The sequence below is a fragment of the Cyprinodon tularosa genome, unplaced genomic scaffold (genome assembly GCF_016077235.1).
Source record: "Cyprinodon tularosa strain WSP-4 unplaced genomic scaffold, ASM1607723v1 ctg741, whole genome shotgun sequence".
In the NCBI taxonomy this organism is placed as follows: Eukaryota; Metazoa; Chordata; class Actinopteri; order Cyprinodontiformes; family Cyprinodontidae; genus Cyprinodon; species Cyprinodon tularosa.
Genome location: NW_024039498.1, coordinates 749,177 through 765,459, shown reverse-complemented (window position 1 = coordinate 765,459; position 16,283 = coordinate 749,177). Strand labels below are relative to the sequence as shown.

The window sequence follows — 16,283 nt, the reverse complement described above, 5'->3', positions numbered from 1 at the left end:
ACTCTCTTGTTTTATTCTAATTTATGACTGATCCTCAATTGTCATCGGCTACAGGGGTGGGACGAGAGATCCGTTTCACCAGCTTCAACTGCAGGGGACTTAACAATCCGGTAAAACGCAGTAAGGTACTTCATCACATGCAGCGATTGGGGGCACAAATAGCTTTCCTTCAAGAGACACACCTTAAGAACATGGACCACGTGAGGCTGAGGCGTAGCTGGGTCGATCAAGTTTATCATTCCTCTTTTAACTCTAAATCTAGAGGAGTGGCTATTCTTATCCATAAATCTGTCCCTTTTGTGCACTCTCAAACCATTTCTGACTCTTCTGGTAGATACATTATGGTCACTGGCACCATTTACAATGTCCCGGTGGCATTGGCTAATATATATGCGCCCAATTATGACAACGAAAACTTTTTTAAACATGTTTTCCAGACACTCCCCAATATGTCCACCTATCACTTAATATTGGGAGGTGATTTTAACTGCTGGCTTGACTCCCAGCTGGATCGCTCATCAACAAATATAACCGCGCCCTCACGCTCATCTAAAATTATTAACTCCTTTATGTCTGAATTTAATGTCTGCGATGCTTGGCGTTCTCTTCACCCTTCCCAAAAGGTTTACTCGTTTTTTTCCTCAGTCCACCACACTTTTACACGTATTGATTTTTTTTTGACTGATAATAGATTGCTGCCCTCTCTCAATGGGTGCAAATATGATGCTATTGTTTTATCGGACCACGCTCCTGTTTCTATAAACATCAGATTTGACTCTCGCCCCGTTGAGCGGCCACCATGGAGGCTGAGCACCCGTTTGCTATCAAACGAAAAATTTGTATCTTTTGTGACACAACAGATAGATTTTTTTTTAGAAACTAATAGAAGACCTGGGGTTTCTGCCTCACTACTCTGGGAGACACTTAAAGCCTTCATCAGAGGGGAGATTATCTCCTACGTAAAGTATGAAAATAAGTTACAAAAAGAGAGAATTACTACTTTAACACGCCATATTTCCCAAATTGACAACTTGTATGCGATATCACCCTCACCCTCTTTGTACAAGGATCGTCTTGTGTTGCAAGCTGAGTTAGATGTGCTCATGACAAAACATACTACTGAACTGCTAATTCTGTCGGGTGCCCAGTTTTACGAACATGGAGATAAAGCTGGTAAACTTTTAGCTCACCAAATCCAATGGGTGTCAGCCTCTCGTCACATCGCTCAGATCCAAACAGCCCAAGGCTTGACGTCTGACCCATCCGAAATAAATTTAACCTTTAAAGACTTTTATAGTTCATTATACACCTCAGAATGTACTCCTTCTATAACTGATTTTGAAAACTTTTTTAATGAGTTGAAAGTCCCTACCATTAATCAGGATGTAGCTGACGGTCTTGAGAAGCCTATTGCCATCTCTGAACTCACTGAAGCAGTTAGGGCCCTGCAGGGGGGCAAGTGCCCAGGCCCTGACGGATACCCCTGTGAGTTTTATAAAATATTTTGGGATAAGCTCTCCCCATTACTCTTAAATGTATACAATGAATCTTTGGCCTCTGGGTGTCTACCTCAGACTCTTAATCAGGCAGTTATTACTTTACTTGTGAAAAAACATAAAGACCCTCTACTTTGTTCTTCCTACCGCCCAATAAGTCTACTTAATGTTGACTTTAAGTTGCTAGCGAAAACATTAGCATTAAGACTGGAAAAAGTGTTACCCACGGTGGTTGGGATAGATCAGACTGGCTTTGTACAAAATAGGAATTCCTTTTCTAACATAAGACAACTCTTTAATGTAATATATAGTCAACCCTCCGTTAGTACCGAAGAAGTTGTGATATCTATGGATGCCGAAAAGGCCTTTGACAGAGTTGAGTGGCCATATTTATTCTACTCGATTGAGAAATTTGGTTTCGGAAGAAAGTTTCTGTCTTGGATTAAATTACTTTATTCTGACCCTCATGCATCAATTAGGACAAATAATAGTCAGTCTGACTACTTTCGCCTCAATCGCTCTACGCGCCAGGGCTGCCCGCTGAGTCCCTTACTATTTGCTTTGGCAATTGAACCCCTTGCAATTGCGCTTAGATGTAATGCAAGTATCATAGGTATTAAGAGAAATGGTATTGGAACAAAGGTCTCTTTATATGCTGATGATCTTCTCCTGTATATTTCAAATTTGAGTACATCTATTCCTGCTATACTTGCCACACTTGTCAAATTTGGGAATCTGTCAGGCTATAAATTAAATCTCAGCAAAAGCGAATTATTCCCAGTTAATGTTTTGGCTAAGAACTACCCACTGCGTACATTACCTTTTAAGGTAATAGATCAGAGTTTTACCTATTTAGGAATCCAGATTACATCTAAATATAAGGATCTTTTTAAAGCTAACTTCTCCCCCTTATTATTGCGTGTTAAGGAAGATTTTGATCGTTGGTCAATGCTTGGCCTCTCTTTGGTTGCTCGGGTTAATTCAATCAAAATGAACATCCTCCCACGTTTTTCCTACCTATTTCAGTGCATACCTATTTTTCTTTCACGGTCCTTTTTCAATAAACTTAATAGTATAATTATTAAATTTCTTTGGAATGGGAAGGCCTCTCGTATACGCACTGAAATCTTACAAAGACCTAAAAAGCTTGGGGGGATGGCCTTGCCAAACTTTAGATATTACTATTGGGCTTCAAACATTAGACTTTTTAGATACTGGCTCCGGTCAGATAGCCCTTCCTCTCCAGCTTGGCTTAATATAGAGGCAAATTCTGTAAAACCTGTGTCCTTGGCAGCCTTACTACATTCACCATTGCAATCTTCAACTAATCTTTATACCTCCAATAAAATAGTTGACGCATCCTTAAGACTGTGGAGGCAATTTAGGCGGCATTTTGGTCTGCAATCTCTTTCTGTCTATGCCCCTATAGCCCTGAATCATACCTTCCCGCCGTCCCTCGCAGATGATACTTTCTTGTCATGGCGGAGAAAAGGAATTTCAACCTTTTACGATCTGTATATTGATAATACTTTCGCCTCATTCCAACAAATCTCCGAGAAATTTGATATCCCGCGATGTCAGTTTTTTAGATATTTACAAGCGCGCAGTTTTGTCCGTTCTACTTATTCAAATTTTCCCAACCTTCCCGGGGATTCTCCTTTAGACACTTTTCTGAAACCTATTGTCAAACTGAAGGGGGCCATTTCTCTTATTTACAATCAAATTACGCTTTTGCGTCCACACACCCTGAACTCCCTTAGATCACTTTGGGAGGAAGATCTTGGACGGGACATTTCAGAGGATCTCTGGACACTTATCTTGTCATTGGTACACAAGTCCTCTATTTGTGCCAGACATAATCTAATTCAGTGCAAACTTGTGTATCGCACTTATTATACTAAAGCACGTCTAGCCAAGTTCTACCCCAGCGTTACTCCAGCCTGTGATAGATGCCAACATTCCCCAGCCAATTTGATCCACACCATCTGGCTCTGTCCTCAGCTCTCTAATTATTGGTCTAAAGTTTTTGTTATTCTATCGGATGTTTTTGGTGTAAAATTTGAGCTTTGTCCCCTGATTGCGTTGTTTGGGGTTGCACCTCCACAGCCCATCTTGTCCTCTCTTCAGAGGTCCTCCTTGGCTTTCCTGACCTTTCTGGCTCGGAGAGTGATTATAATGAAATGGAAGTCGCCTCAACCCCCATCATACATCCACTGGCTTCGAGACACATTGTATTTTATTAAACTTGAGAAGATCCGTTTTACCTTAAGAGGCTCCTCCGCAAGATTTTTGGGTTTGTGGAGTCCCTTGTTAAAAGCCCTTAGGAAGATTGATTTCCCTAATATTCCAGACTGATAAAGTTGCATGTATGTAGCTGATGTTTATTATTGTCATCTATTTTTTCTTTTGTCTTCTCCTTTGAGTTAAGTCTGTCTGATTTATCAACAGTGGGGTCTCCTGGCACCTGAGAAGTTTTTCTTTTCTCTTTTTTATTTTTTATTTTTATTTTTTTTTTATTTTTTTATTTTTTTTTTATTTTTTTTATTTATTTTTTTTTTTCGTATGTACGGACTGAGGGAAAACATTTACATAATTTTAACACTGTGGACCTTTTTACTTCTACCAACTTATTTTATTTATTTTTTTTAATATATATATATCTGTCCCCAGTATTTCTTTGTGCTTGCTTTGATTTGATCATTTGCTTATTTCTTTATCTATTCTTTTTTTTTTTTTTTGTGTATTGAGTGTGTGTTTGTATGTGGGTTTATTTGGGTTTGTTCTAGCCCAATTATGTTTGTATGCTAAAGGTACTTTACTAACTGTATAACTGTTGCTCCATCTGTACATTGTGCCACATGTAAAAACATAAATAAACGTGGGAAAAAAAAAAAAAAAATAAAGTGTTTTATAATGTTTTTTTGTTGTCGTTGTTGGCACTCATATAAATATACTGGTGTGCTAACTTTGTATACCTTTGATTGGTTTTTGGTATACATCTATTTTGAATTTATAGCCCCCCCCAGGAGAAAACACAACCAGCTGCCACTGGATCCTGTGCCTGTTGCTGAATGTGTCGGTGAGAGCAGGTGATTTAATCACACCTTGCACGAAAAAACGGGAAGGTTTGGTGAAGACCTACCTGTGACGTTGACATAGACGGTGGTGAAGGCAGCTAATGGTACGGCCGCCACATTCTGGGCCCGAACCCGCAGAATAAAGTTCCTGGTGGTTTCATAGTCAAGCGGTTCGGCAACCAAGATGGAGGCGGAGCCATCCTCGCGATTGGGAGTCAGGTAGAAGCGAACAGGCATGTTAGTCTCTGGGACCATCCCATCCTCCAGGTTATAGGTGACCCGTGGATCTCCCAGAGGAGACGTGGCTTTGATCTTCTGTAGGAACCAATACACAAGGAAAGGGGGTAGAAAGCAGCTCAGAAAAACCATCAGGAATGAACAGATTGACATGTTTTAATCCCTGATCCTAAATATCAAGGTTATCCTTTTTTCATGTCAGTCTGTGAGGACAGAGGTCTCCAGATGCTGACATGATTGTAAGTCTACAACTGCAGTCTGCAGCGGTATCGCACTCAGGTCCTACTAAGGTCCCCAAAGGTCACTGGGTGGCCCAGATTTATAAACAGCTCCCTGAGATCTTCTATGTCAGAGCTGGACGGCAGGGTCCAAATAATAAACAAAAAACAGAAACACTGGGAAGCTCAGGTTTTATATCCTGGCCTGCCAACCTGACTTACATGGAGGCAGGGGTTTAGGCCTGTACCACAATTACCCATAATGCAACAGGACTTTACTGTAGCCAGAACAGTCAAGCCTGCTGCCAACTTTTTAATGATGATGAGCAGAAAGTATCCTTAGAGTTACGGCTTTAGAGCGTCTCTTTTTGAAAACAACTTTTCCTGCCACATCCATCTGATTGGTTCTGACTCGTTTCAGCTAACTCTGTTAGTAACGCCTTCAAAATGTGACTGCACAATAAAATGATCACTAAATATCTGAAAACAGTCGCATTGAGGTTTTAAAGGAAAAGCTCATATTCAGAATTCAAACTTCTGAAAGTAATTGAAATATGAAATTATTACATACTGTTTAATAAATGATACGTGTTTTGAATTAAGAGTAACTTTCATTTTTTTCAATTCAATTCAGTTTATTTATATAGCGCCAATTCACAGCACATGTCATTTCAATGCACTTTACAATTCACCAGATCAAACAATCAAATCGATTCAAAGTTTTCTATCTAAGTAAAACCAGCTGACTGCATCGATTCATTGACTTAAATATAATCCCTCACACTAAGCATTTTTGTAGCAACAGTGGAGAGGAAAAACTCCCTTTTAACAAGAAGAAACCTCCAGCAGAACCAGGTTCAGTGTGAGCGGCCATCTGCTGAGGCTGACTGAAGTTCAAAGAGACAGAAGCACAGACACAAAAAGCAATGTGCTTTACTGGAGGCATCCATGTTTGTCAAAGAACACTACTGCCACCTACCTGTTTGTGACGTCACGGTGCAGTATCGGCTGTTGATCAAGTCACAGTGCTGTATCTGGTGTTTGTCACAACGTGCTATTATCCAAGTCATCTTGAAAACATTCTTCTTCCAAATGTTGGCTATATATTACGTTTTTTTTTTCCTCTGGCCAGAAGTTTGATGGCAAATCCTCCCTCTTCAAGTTGGCAATCCAAAGACGAACCCGTCCGTGGAGGATCAGGAATCAGAAAGGTGAAATAACTAATTGTTTTTTCACTTTATTCCAACATCCAACATGCCATGCACATGGGCATTGTCAGTTTCACTATAGCTCTGGTGAATTTCAATGGTGAAGTCCTCTGGAAATCTTCAATAATTGTTGTTGATTGCAGATGTGTCTAGTAGTTCCCATTGATTTTGCTTGTAAAGCGGGGAGAATGGCGCTAGGCTTACCGCACCGTGACGTCACTGCCGGAAGATGGCAGGAGTGACATGTTACTATATTTAGGCAAAAATGGCCGCTCCCAGTCTCAGTGAATGGAACGAAAATTAAGTTCATTAAATCACCTTAAACGTATTAGTTTTAGGTATGAATAATGATCCACTGAATATTCCTCTCTGACCGGACTTTTCCTTTAAAGAACACTGAGGAAAAACAGAGTCACATGGAAAAGTCCTGCATTTGATTTAATTATGTCTAATTTTTACCTTTTACTCTATTATTGTATTTATCAATGCACACTGAAATTTTGCTTCTGTCTCCTTGAACCCCAGTCTGCCTCAGCAGATGGCCGCTCACACTGAGCCTGGTTCTGCTGGAGGTTTCTTCCTGTTAAAAGGGAGTTTTTCCTCTCCACTGTTGCTACAAGCATGCTTGGTGTGAGGGATTGCCTTCAAGTCAATGAGTCAATGCAATCAACTGGTTTTCCTTAGATCGAAAACTTTGAATCAATTTGACTGAATGATCTGGTGAACTGTAAATTGCCTAGAGATGACATATGTTGTGAATTGGTGCTATAGAATTAAACTGAATTTAATTGAAATTGGAAACTGGAAATAAACTAAGCTAGTGCAGGTAATTACTTTCAGAAGAAGAAGATGATGCAGTGAAATTAGGAGACAGTAAACAGCCCCACCAGAACTGCAATGAGAATATAATGAGTTTATAGGTGTGTGAATGATTATCTGATGATTACAGCAATTAATACAATTGAAAAAGGATCAGTTTTTGCTCAGGCCAAATGGAGGCTTTGGTCGGCCATGATCTGCAGCTCTATGCTGCTTTTCATCCAAAAGATTAATTACCAGGTTTGAAAGCAAAATAAAAACTGCCGAAATGCAAATCAAGTCTCTTCATTTACAATCATCAGTGGAAAAGAAAATGTTACATAAGGGACGTTTACCAAACAAGCAGGTCCAATTTATAAGCACAAATATTTAAATGGATGAAGTAATTTAGGCCACATTCCCATTCAGTCCTATTAAGAATTAAATGAAGTTATATTCAGTTTTAGAGGCATTTGGAAAAACGTTTCCTAACAAAGTCTAGCTGATTGCATTTAATGAGTTACTTTGCAGCAATCTCTTCTGATTGTCGATGCTACTGATGTTACAGAAAAAACGGCACTGAATTGTACATCAGAGGCAAGTTTTCCATAGAAAGAGCAAAGGAAAGCTCGAAGCTGTCCAGATTGGACAGCAGTGAACCGATATCTTGTGGGATCAAACAGAGATGCTCCAATTTCAAATGTAGTTTTCAACCCAAACTAATTGAGGATGAGGCTATGCAGCAGCTGATGCTGCATACTAGCAATTAAAATTAAGAGAGCCTTCTTGGGATTGATGCAGCTTGCGGATAGGTGCCCTACATGCATCCTTACAACCTGGGAAAGAGATATGGCGGCAGTAATGAGACACCCTGTCAAGCAAATGTGTCAGATGCACTCAGTGTGCTTATTTAGGCTGTAAAGACTTGAAATGTCCGAGGCAGAGAAATCACAACCAGCTGAGAGTCATTGCATCTTTGCATAAGAGCCAAATAAACTGTGAGCTGCAAGCGTGGATGAATTCACAGCCCTGCTGGGACCATCCTGTCTTTATTAGCATTGCTCGCCAACTCACCAAAGGGCCCCGTCTTCCCATATAAACCACCTTTCTGCTACTTTCTGATCATCTCAAGAGTTAAAACATTTATCAGATACTCTAATGGATGCTGCTTCTATCAGGAGAGTCTCATTAAAAATGTCTTCGGCTGTGAAACAGCAGCAAGGCCTATGAGGGTCTGAGTGTGTTGGGGGGGTACATCTAAATGTGAATATACACCCAGCACGTTACGGCACGTAAGTGCAGCAGAGCGGCATATACGTGCAAAAGGCATAGGTAACATGCCTGGGTGTTTTCAATTTCAATATGAAATTGTTACATACTGTTCAATAAATGATAAGTGTTTTTAATTAAGAGTAATTTTCATTTGAATGTGCTTTATCGGCTGTTGATCAAGTCCCAGTGCTGTATCTGTTGTTTGTCACAAAGTGCGATTATCCAAGTCATCTTGAAAACATTCTTCTTTTCTCTGGCCAGTAGTTCGATGGAAAATTCTCCAACCACGAACCCGTCCGTGGAGGATCAGAATTCGGAAAGGTGAAATAACAATTTTTTTTCACTTTTACCCAATGTATTCCAACATCCAACTGCCATGCACGTGGGCATTGTCAGTTTCACTATAGCTCTGGTGAATTTCAATGGTGAAGTCCTCTGGAAATCTTCAATAATTGTTGTTGATTGCAGATGTGTCTAGTAGTTCCCATTGATTTTGCTTGTAAAGCGGGGAGAATGGCGCTAGGCTTACCGCACCGTGACGTCACTGCCGGAAGATGGCAGAAGGGAGGTGTTACTAAATTTGGGTAAAAATGACCGCTTCCAGACTCAGTTATAGACGATAATGATTGTTTTTATTTTTTTACTAATTAACGATAAATTCATGAAATCATCGCAAACATATTAGTTTTAGTTATAGATAAAGATCCATTGATTATTCCTTGCTGACCGGACTTTTCCTTTACTGTCCTGCTGTTGCAAACATGCTGGAATCTACTTCTATGTTTCTTCCTACATTTGGTTAATGTTAGCAGATGTTGCTATCGATGGTGGAACATCTACATAGCAACGTACCACGATGGCCGTGTCTCGAACAGTGTTTTCTGGGATGACCACTCTGTAGGTATCGTTTTCCCACTGTGGCGGCTGGTTCTTCACGTTGGTGATGGTGACGGCCAGCTCCACTGAACTGCTCCTGTTTCCTCCGTCTGTTGCTACAATCTCCCTGGTGATGTATGTCCTCTGTGGTAGGAAGAGGAGATAAAGATGAAGGACAGGACAAAGTCGTAACATAATGTTGGGAACTACAGGGTGCCGAATACCATAGATATATAACACCCAGATTCAAACTTACATGCTTTGCTTTTTCTATAACAGCTCTATAAAACCAATCCCCCAAACAGCTGACATAATTTAGACGTTTTAGGCACGATCTAGTCGGTCCATTATAGTCTTGATTTGGTCCAAAAATCCTTGTTGAAATTTGGGCTCTGTTTGGTCGATCTGATTTTGTCTCACTCTATGCCGGGCTTACATATTTTTTTGCCCGTTTTGAGCCGATTATCCAGTCGTGCGAGAATTTTTTGATCGGGCCGAATTTTAGCCTTATTGTGCGTCCTGTGTCGTGTAGTATACAGGGGGTAACTAAGGGCGATCAGCCTCACACAACCAGCTCCCGAACAAGAATCGTAAAGTCGGGATAAAATCAAACGTGTTTGAAATTCAGCTGGGAGAGCTCGTGAGGTGTTCGTTGACAATTCCTACTGTTGAAGCAGAGCAACGAGCCGATTTACCAGAAACTCGCACACTGTGCATGCGCAAACAAGGAAGTGGAGCAGAGCGCTCAGTCAGACGTGTGGTTTTTGGTCATACAGCTTGAGCAGGTAGATCACATCAGAGCGTCTGGCCGCACAGGCTTAACATACATCTTTAGCTGTGAATTCTTAAACCCTGCTGTTTTGTCGTACAGTTTGAGTAGTAGCTGAGTAAAAACGATTAAAAATATCACACAATGCGAGTCCGGCTTTAGTCTAATAGTTGCAAAACCACTTTGCAATGCCTTTTTCGTTGATCTGAAAATTAGAGCTTTTCACCTTAAATTTTCATCTGCAGCCCTCTGAGGGATCTTAGGAGGCCCTTGATCACAGTTCAAAAATAGTTTAAACCCTTCAAACCATAAGCCCATTTTCTCTAAATATACGCCCCAGTTAAGACGGGTCTATCTCTCCAAACACAAGGTTTAGCTCAGTAAATCTGGTTTAAAATGAAAGAAAACACCTGTGGTATTTACGAAGATGTGTAATTATTAGGATATGTGTTACTGATGCAGAGTAAGGGAAGATGGCAGTGCAACATTTCAAACCTGGCCTAAAAGAAAACCCTTTTAGCATCATCTTGACATTTTTGACCCTCATGGCGAAACATTTGAAGAACATTAAAATAAAGTAGGTGTTGGGCAGAGCCTTAGAGTGCTGCAGATACAAATGAATCATCCTCTGGTTCTTGAGAGACGAGCTGTGGAGAATGAAAATTATTACATGGATGTTTTTCTCTGTCTTGATCTAAACAGGATTGATTTTCTTTATCCTTGCAAAGAGATCCTCCTCTGATGATGCGGCTGTGGTTGAACTAAAACAGCAATAAAGAAGTATTACAGAAACATTTGTATTTTGCATCAAATTACAAAAATCTTTCATGTGGCAAACTAAATTTTACTTTTGTCTTCTTACGTGTTTTTTACTGTGAATAGAGACGATTGAAGGAGCTTCTGATCCACATTGAGCTACAGCATGTTTCACTTATTGTTTTCATTCATTACTCACAGATTGCTTTACTTGCAGAGCAGCATGTGGCCTCTATTTCTGTATGATCTGCCTGAACTCTTTTTGCACCCACCTGTGAGATAGGCTGGTTTACGTAGACCCAGCCTGTCAGCGGACTGACCCGGAGGTATTCCGGCGGCTCCCCAGACATGCTATACGTGATTGCTGCATTGGTACCGAAGTCATCGTCATGAGCCGCCACCCGCAGGAAGCTGTTCCCGATCATGGTGTCCTCACGGAGGAAGTCTGAGGAAATAAAGCTTAAATTCGGTTCTGACCTCATTTACACTGGAAGGTTGATTTTCCATTTTTAAGCTTCTGTCCTTCTCAGGCAATCAAAAAAAAATTCTTTATCAATAATAAACTGAGTAAGAATAAAAACTTTTGAACATAAAGGTGCATCTGTGTTTAAAAGTCAGACATATGTTCCTAACAGAGCACTTTGCTCTCAATTGGCAGGTTTACTAGTGGTTCCCAGAATTTTTTAAAAATAGAATAGAGCTCCTCTCCTGTGGAACCAACTACCAGTTTTAGTCCGTGAGGCAGACACCCTGTCTACTTTTAAGGCTAGGCTTAAAACTTTCCTTTTTGATAAAGCTTATAGTTAGAGTGGCTCAGGTTATCCTGAGCTATCTCTATAGTTATGCTGCTATAGGCTTAGACTGCTGGAGGACGGAGGGACCCCTTTTTTCATCATTCTGCTTCATTCTATCTCTATTCTCTCACTCTACAGAATCTATTATTTCAATATCTGACGTTCTGCTCTCTCTGATTTTCCTCATAGTAGCTTCATCTGGTCTTTTCCTGTTTGGCTGTGACTAAATCCTGGAGACAAAATATCAGCTGTGCTGCTGCCAGCAACACCTTTGTTTGTAGATGTTGGAGATCAGCCTGTCTTTCAGTGTAGTGTAGTCAGTGTAGTCCTGTTTCTGATTGTGACTTAATGGACGTGCTCTCCTCATCCTCTAACACAGCTGGTGGCTCGGAGCTCGTCTGTCTGGCTGTGTTCTTCCTGGACGGGGCCGCCTGTGGAGCTGGTTTACAGTTGCCTTTTGTGTCTCTGCTTCTTTTTCTATGTCTGCTTCTGTCTCCTTGAACCCCAGTCACCCTCAGCAAATGCAGATGGTTTTCCATCGATAGAAAACTGAATCATTTTGACTGGATGATCTGGTGAACTGTAAAGTGCCTCGAGATGACGTGTTGTGAATTAGCGCTATAGAAATAAACTGAACTGAATTAAATTGAATTAACAAATTAATTTATTGCCATCAGTGAAATGACTGAGTTAGCTGGTAATAACGGTTTGACATCTAAGAAGTCTGACTTTACCATGTCTGCCAAAAATTTGAGGTACAGCACTTACCAAAAATCTCTATAAAGTTTTTCTTGTTACCTAGTAATATAGTGTAACTTGCTATGTTATTACCATGGTATAATGAGGTTATTGATGTACTGTAAAAGAAAAGTAGGTAAGATGGTTTGTCAATGGAATTGAGTATTTTTACTCTTGAAATAAGATAATATTATGCACTTGAAATAAGACAATAGAATTGTTCTTTTTCGTATTTTGAAAGTAAATTGTCTTTTTCCATTGGCAAACTGTCTCACTTAAAGAATAAATGTACTTATGTTAAAATAAAATTACTTATTTTCATGTATTTGCAGTGTAGGGAACCTTTACAGTGTAGGGATGGATAAGTGATGAACTACAAACTGCACTGGAGAAACAATCTAGAAATAACTAAACATTTCTTAACTTAAATGAATTCATCTTTAATTTGAGTAGGGAAATGAGATAGTTGGCCAATGGAATTCGTTTTTTTTACTCTTAGAATAACATATTTAGATAATATGTACTTTAAGTAAGACAATGCAATTGTGTTTTCTTATTTTAAGTATAAATTGTCTTGTTCCATTGGCCAAGTGTCTCTTTTACCTCCTCAATCCAAGAAAAAATTTTCTTATTTTAAGAAAAAATGACTTATCTAGATTTAAATTTTTTTCCATTGTGTTCACAAACTTTTCAACTGAAGAATAAAAATACCTCCAGGAACCATAGTGATAAGAGCAGCATCAGTTACTCATTTATCTGCTTCTAAATATCTATGTGATGTTGTTCTATCTTAAAACTTTCTAGCTTAATTTCTGTGGAGGAGCTGAGGCTGGTCAATGCTCCGTCCCCCCAGACAAGGCCATGTTTGTCTGTTAAATAATCAGAAACATTAGAAGCTGTCATGGGGAAGCAGCCATCTATGTCTTTAGAAGGTGGTGAAACTTTATGCCCTGAAGTAGAACATCAGCCACAGCAGCTTCTTACATTCATATCGTAGGTTCTCAAACTTCGGGCTGTTGTCGTTCTGGTCCAGGATGAGAATATTGAGCTGACAGATGCCAATCAGTGGGTCGGCTGCCTGGTCGGTAGCCGTCACCGTCACTGCGTATTCACGCTGGCGCTCACGGTCAAATTTTCTGGCAGTCACGATTACACCTGGGAATAAAGAACATGATTCTGAGAGGACTTACACCAGAGATCTGGAGCCTAAGCTGTTGCTGATTCATGCATGATCAAAATGCTGATGACACCGCATGTTTGCATACCAGTATCAGGGTGGATGCTGAACGCAGGAACCGTAGAGTCTTTATGCATGAAGCCGTAGGTGACCCTGCCATTGGAGCCTTCGTCTGCATCCACAGCATGGACCTGGAGGACAAAGGTCCCCGCTGGTTGGTTCTCCAGCACAGACGTGCTCTCACGGTACTCCTGACACTGAGACCAACCAGAGCAGCAGAGAGAACAGGTGGAGATCATGGCAGCAGAAGAAAAAAAAATCCAATGTATTAAACGAAGATATTGTATGTGATGAAAGGGCAAAAGGAGGGGATTGGAAAATGTGTTTAATTAATCTATTTAATAACGATTGGTCTGTTTTTCATTGTAGTCCTGTTTCTCTGACTGTGACTGTCTGGATGTGCTCTCTTCATCCTCTGACATGGGAGCTGGCTCAGAGCTCATCTGCCTGGCTGTGTGTTTCCTGGATGGAGCTGCCTGTGGAGCTGGTTTACAGTTGCCTTTTGTATCTCTGCTTTTTTTTTTTCAATGTTTGCTTTTGTTTCTTTGAACCCCTGTCCGCCTCGGGAGATGGCTGCTCACTCTCAGCCTGGTTTTGCTGGGGGTTTCTTCCAGTTAAAAGGAAGTTTTTTTCTCTCCACTGTCGCTACAAGCATGCTTAGTGTGAGAGATTGCTGAAGAGTCAACAGAAAACTTTGAATCAATCTGACTGGATGATCTGGTGAACTGTAAAATGCCTTGAGATGACATCATGTGTTGTGAATTGGTGCTATACACTCACCGGCCACTTTATTAGGTACCCCATGCTAGTAATGGGTTGGACCCCCTTTTGCCTTCAGAACTGCCTCAATTCTTCGTGGCATAGATTCAACAAGGTGCTGGAAGCATTCCTCAGGGAGTTTGGTCCATATTGACATGATGGCATCACACAGTTGCAGCAGATTTGTCGGCTGCACATCCATGATGTTCAACCACATCCCAAAGATGCTCTATTGGATTGAGATCAGGTGACTATAGAGGCCATTTGAGTACAGTGAACTCATTGTCATGTTCAAGAAACCAGTCAGAGATGATTCCAGCTTTATGACATGGCGCATTATCCTGCTAAGAGTAGCCATCAGAAGTTGGGTACATTGTGGTCATAAAGGGATGGACATGGCCAGCAACAATATTCAGGTAGGCTGTGGCGTTGCAACGATGCTCAATTGGTACCAAGGGGCCCAAAGAGGGCCAAGAAAATATTCCCCACACCATGACACCACCACCACCAGCCTGAACCGTCGATACAAGGCAGGATGGATTCATGCTTTCATGTTGTAGACGCCAAATTCTGACCCTACCATCCGAATGTTGCAGCAGAAATCGAGACTCATCAGACCATGCAACGTTTTTCTAATCTTCTATTGTCCAATTTCGATGAGCTTTTGCAAATTGTAGCCTCAGTTTCTTGTTCTTAGCTGAAAGGAGTGGCACCCGGTGTGGTCTTCTGCTGCTGTAGCCCATCTGCCTCAAAGTTCGACGTACTGTGCGTTCAGAGATGCTCTTCTGCCCACCTTGGTTGTAACGGGTGGTTATTTGAGTCACTGTTGCCCTTCTATCAGCTCGAACCAGTCTGGCCATTCTCCTCTGACCTCTGGCATCAACAAGGCATTTCCGCCCACAGAACTGCCACTCACTGGATGTTTTTTCTTTTACGGACCATTCTCTGTAAACCCTAGAGATGGTTGTGTGTGAAAATCCCAGTAGATCAGCAGTTTCTGAAATACTCAGACCAGCCCTTCTGGCACCAACAATCATGCCACGTTCAAAGTCACTCAAATCACCTTTCTTCCCCATAGTGATGCTCGGTTTGAACTGCAGGAGATTGTCTTGACCATGTCTACATGCCTAAATGCACTGAGTTGCCGCCATGTGATTGGCTGCTTAGAAATTAAGTGTTAACGAGCAGTTGAACAGGTGTACCTAATAAAGTGGCCGGTGAGTGTATAAATAAACTGAATTGAATTTCATTGAATTTAACAGGAATGATCAAAAAAAAAAAAAATTATATATATATATATATATATATATATATATATATATATATATATATATATATATATATATATATATATACTTCCTTCAGGTTATTATGACAACATTGAAACCAAATGATTCTGCACCAATATGAGGAGTGGCTAGAAAACATTTGAGTTCAGGTGAATGTTTGAGAGCAGGGGTGTCAAACTGGTTCCAGAAAGGTCCGTGTGGCTGCAGGTTTTCTTTCCAACCAAGCAATAGCACACCAGACTCCAGTCATCTCATCAAGTGAGTCCAGTCTTGAGTTAGTCAACATGATGACTTAATGAGATGAATGGAGTCTGGTGTGCTATTGCTTGGTTGGAAAGAAAACCTGCAGCCACATGGCCCTTTCTGGAATCAGTTTGACATCCCTGTTTTACAGCGTTAATGAAGCAAAGGATCTCAGAAGGAAGGAGGAGCTTCCTGCTTTCTGTCTGAACAACTGAGGTCTTTGAGGTAGTTTGTTCAATCTTTTTAGCCAGGTCTCCCTTTAAAAAGAGACTATCGATCTCAACAGAGACTTTACTGTTTAAAAACGTATAATAAAGAATAAAGTTATAATTAAAAAAAAGTTACAAATGAATAATACTAAAAGGAAAAAAACCTAAATCATTAAAACCTTGAATCCTGATGTTCTGATATTGATCCGTGCGGAAAGTTTGCTCAGGCGATAGGGTGAGGAGCAGAAGAGACACACCCTGCTGCTCAGTGGAAAAGCCTGAGAATACCAAGCAGACGTGTTGATAT

General features: G+C 40.6%; 1 protein-coding gene across 1 annotated transcript in view; it reads right to left on the bottom strand.

Moving 5' to 3' along the window:
• The window catches only part of LOC119773099 (neural-cadherin-like), a 348,848-nt gene that overhangs the window by 97,520 nt on the left and 235,045 nt on the right, over positions 1-16,283 (bottom strand). The window contains exons 9-13 of the mRNA XM_038269917.1: positions 13,505-13,673; positions 13,224-13,394; positions 10,980-11,152; positions 9,159-9,326; positions 4,639-4,888 (exon numbers count right to left, since the gene is read on the bottom strand). Coding sequence (XP_038125845.1) covers positions 4,639-4,888; positions 9,159-9,326; positions 10,980-11,152; positions 13,224-13,394; positions 13,505-13,673 — 931 coding nt within the window. The remainder of the gene's footprint in view (positions 1-4,638; positions 4,889-9,158; positions 9,327-10,979; positions 11,153-13,223; positions 13,395-13,504; positions 13,674-16,283) is intronic.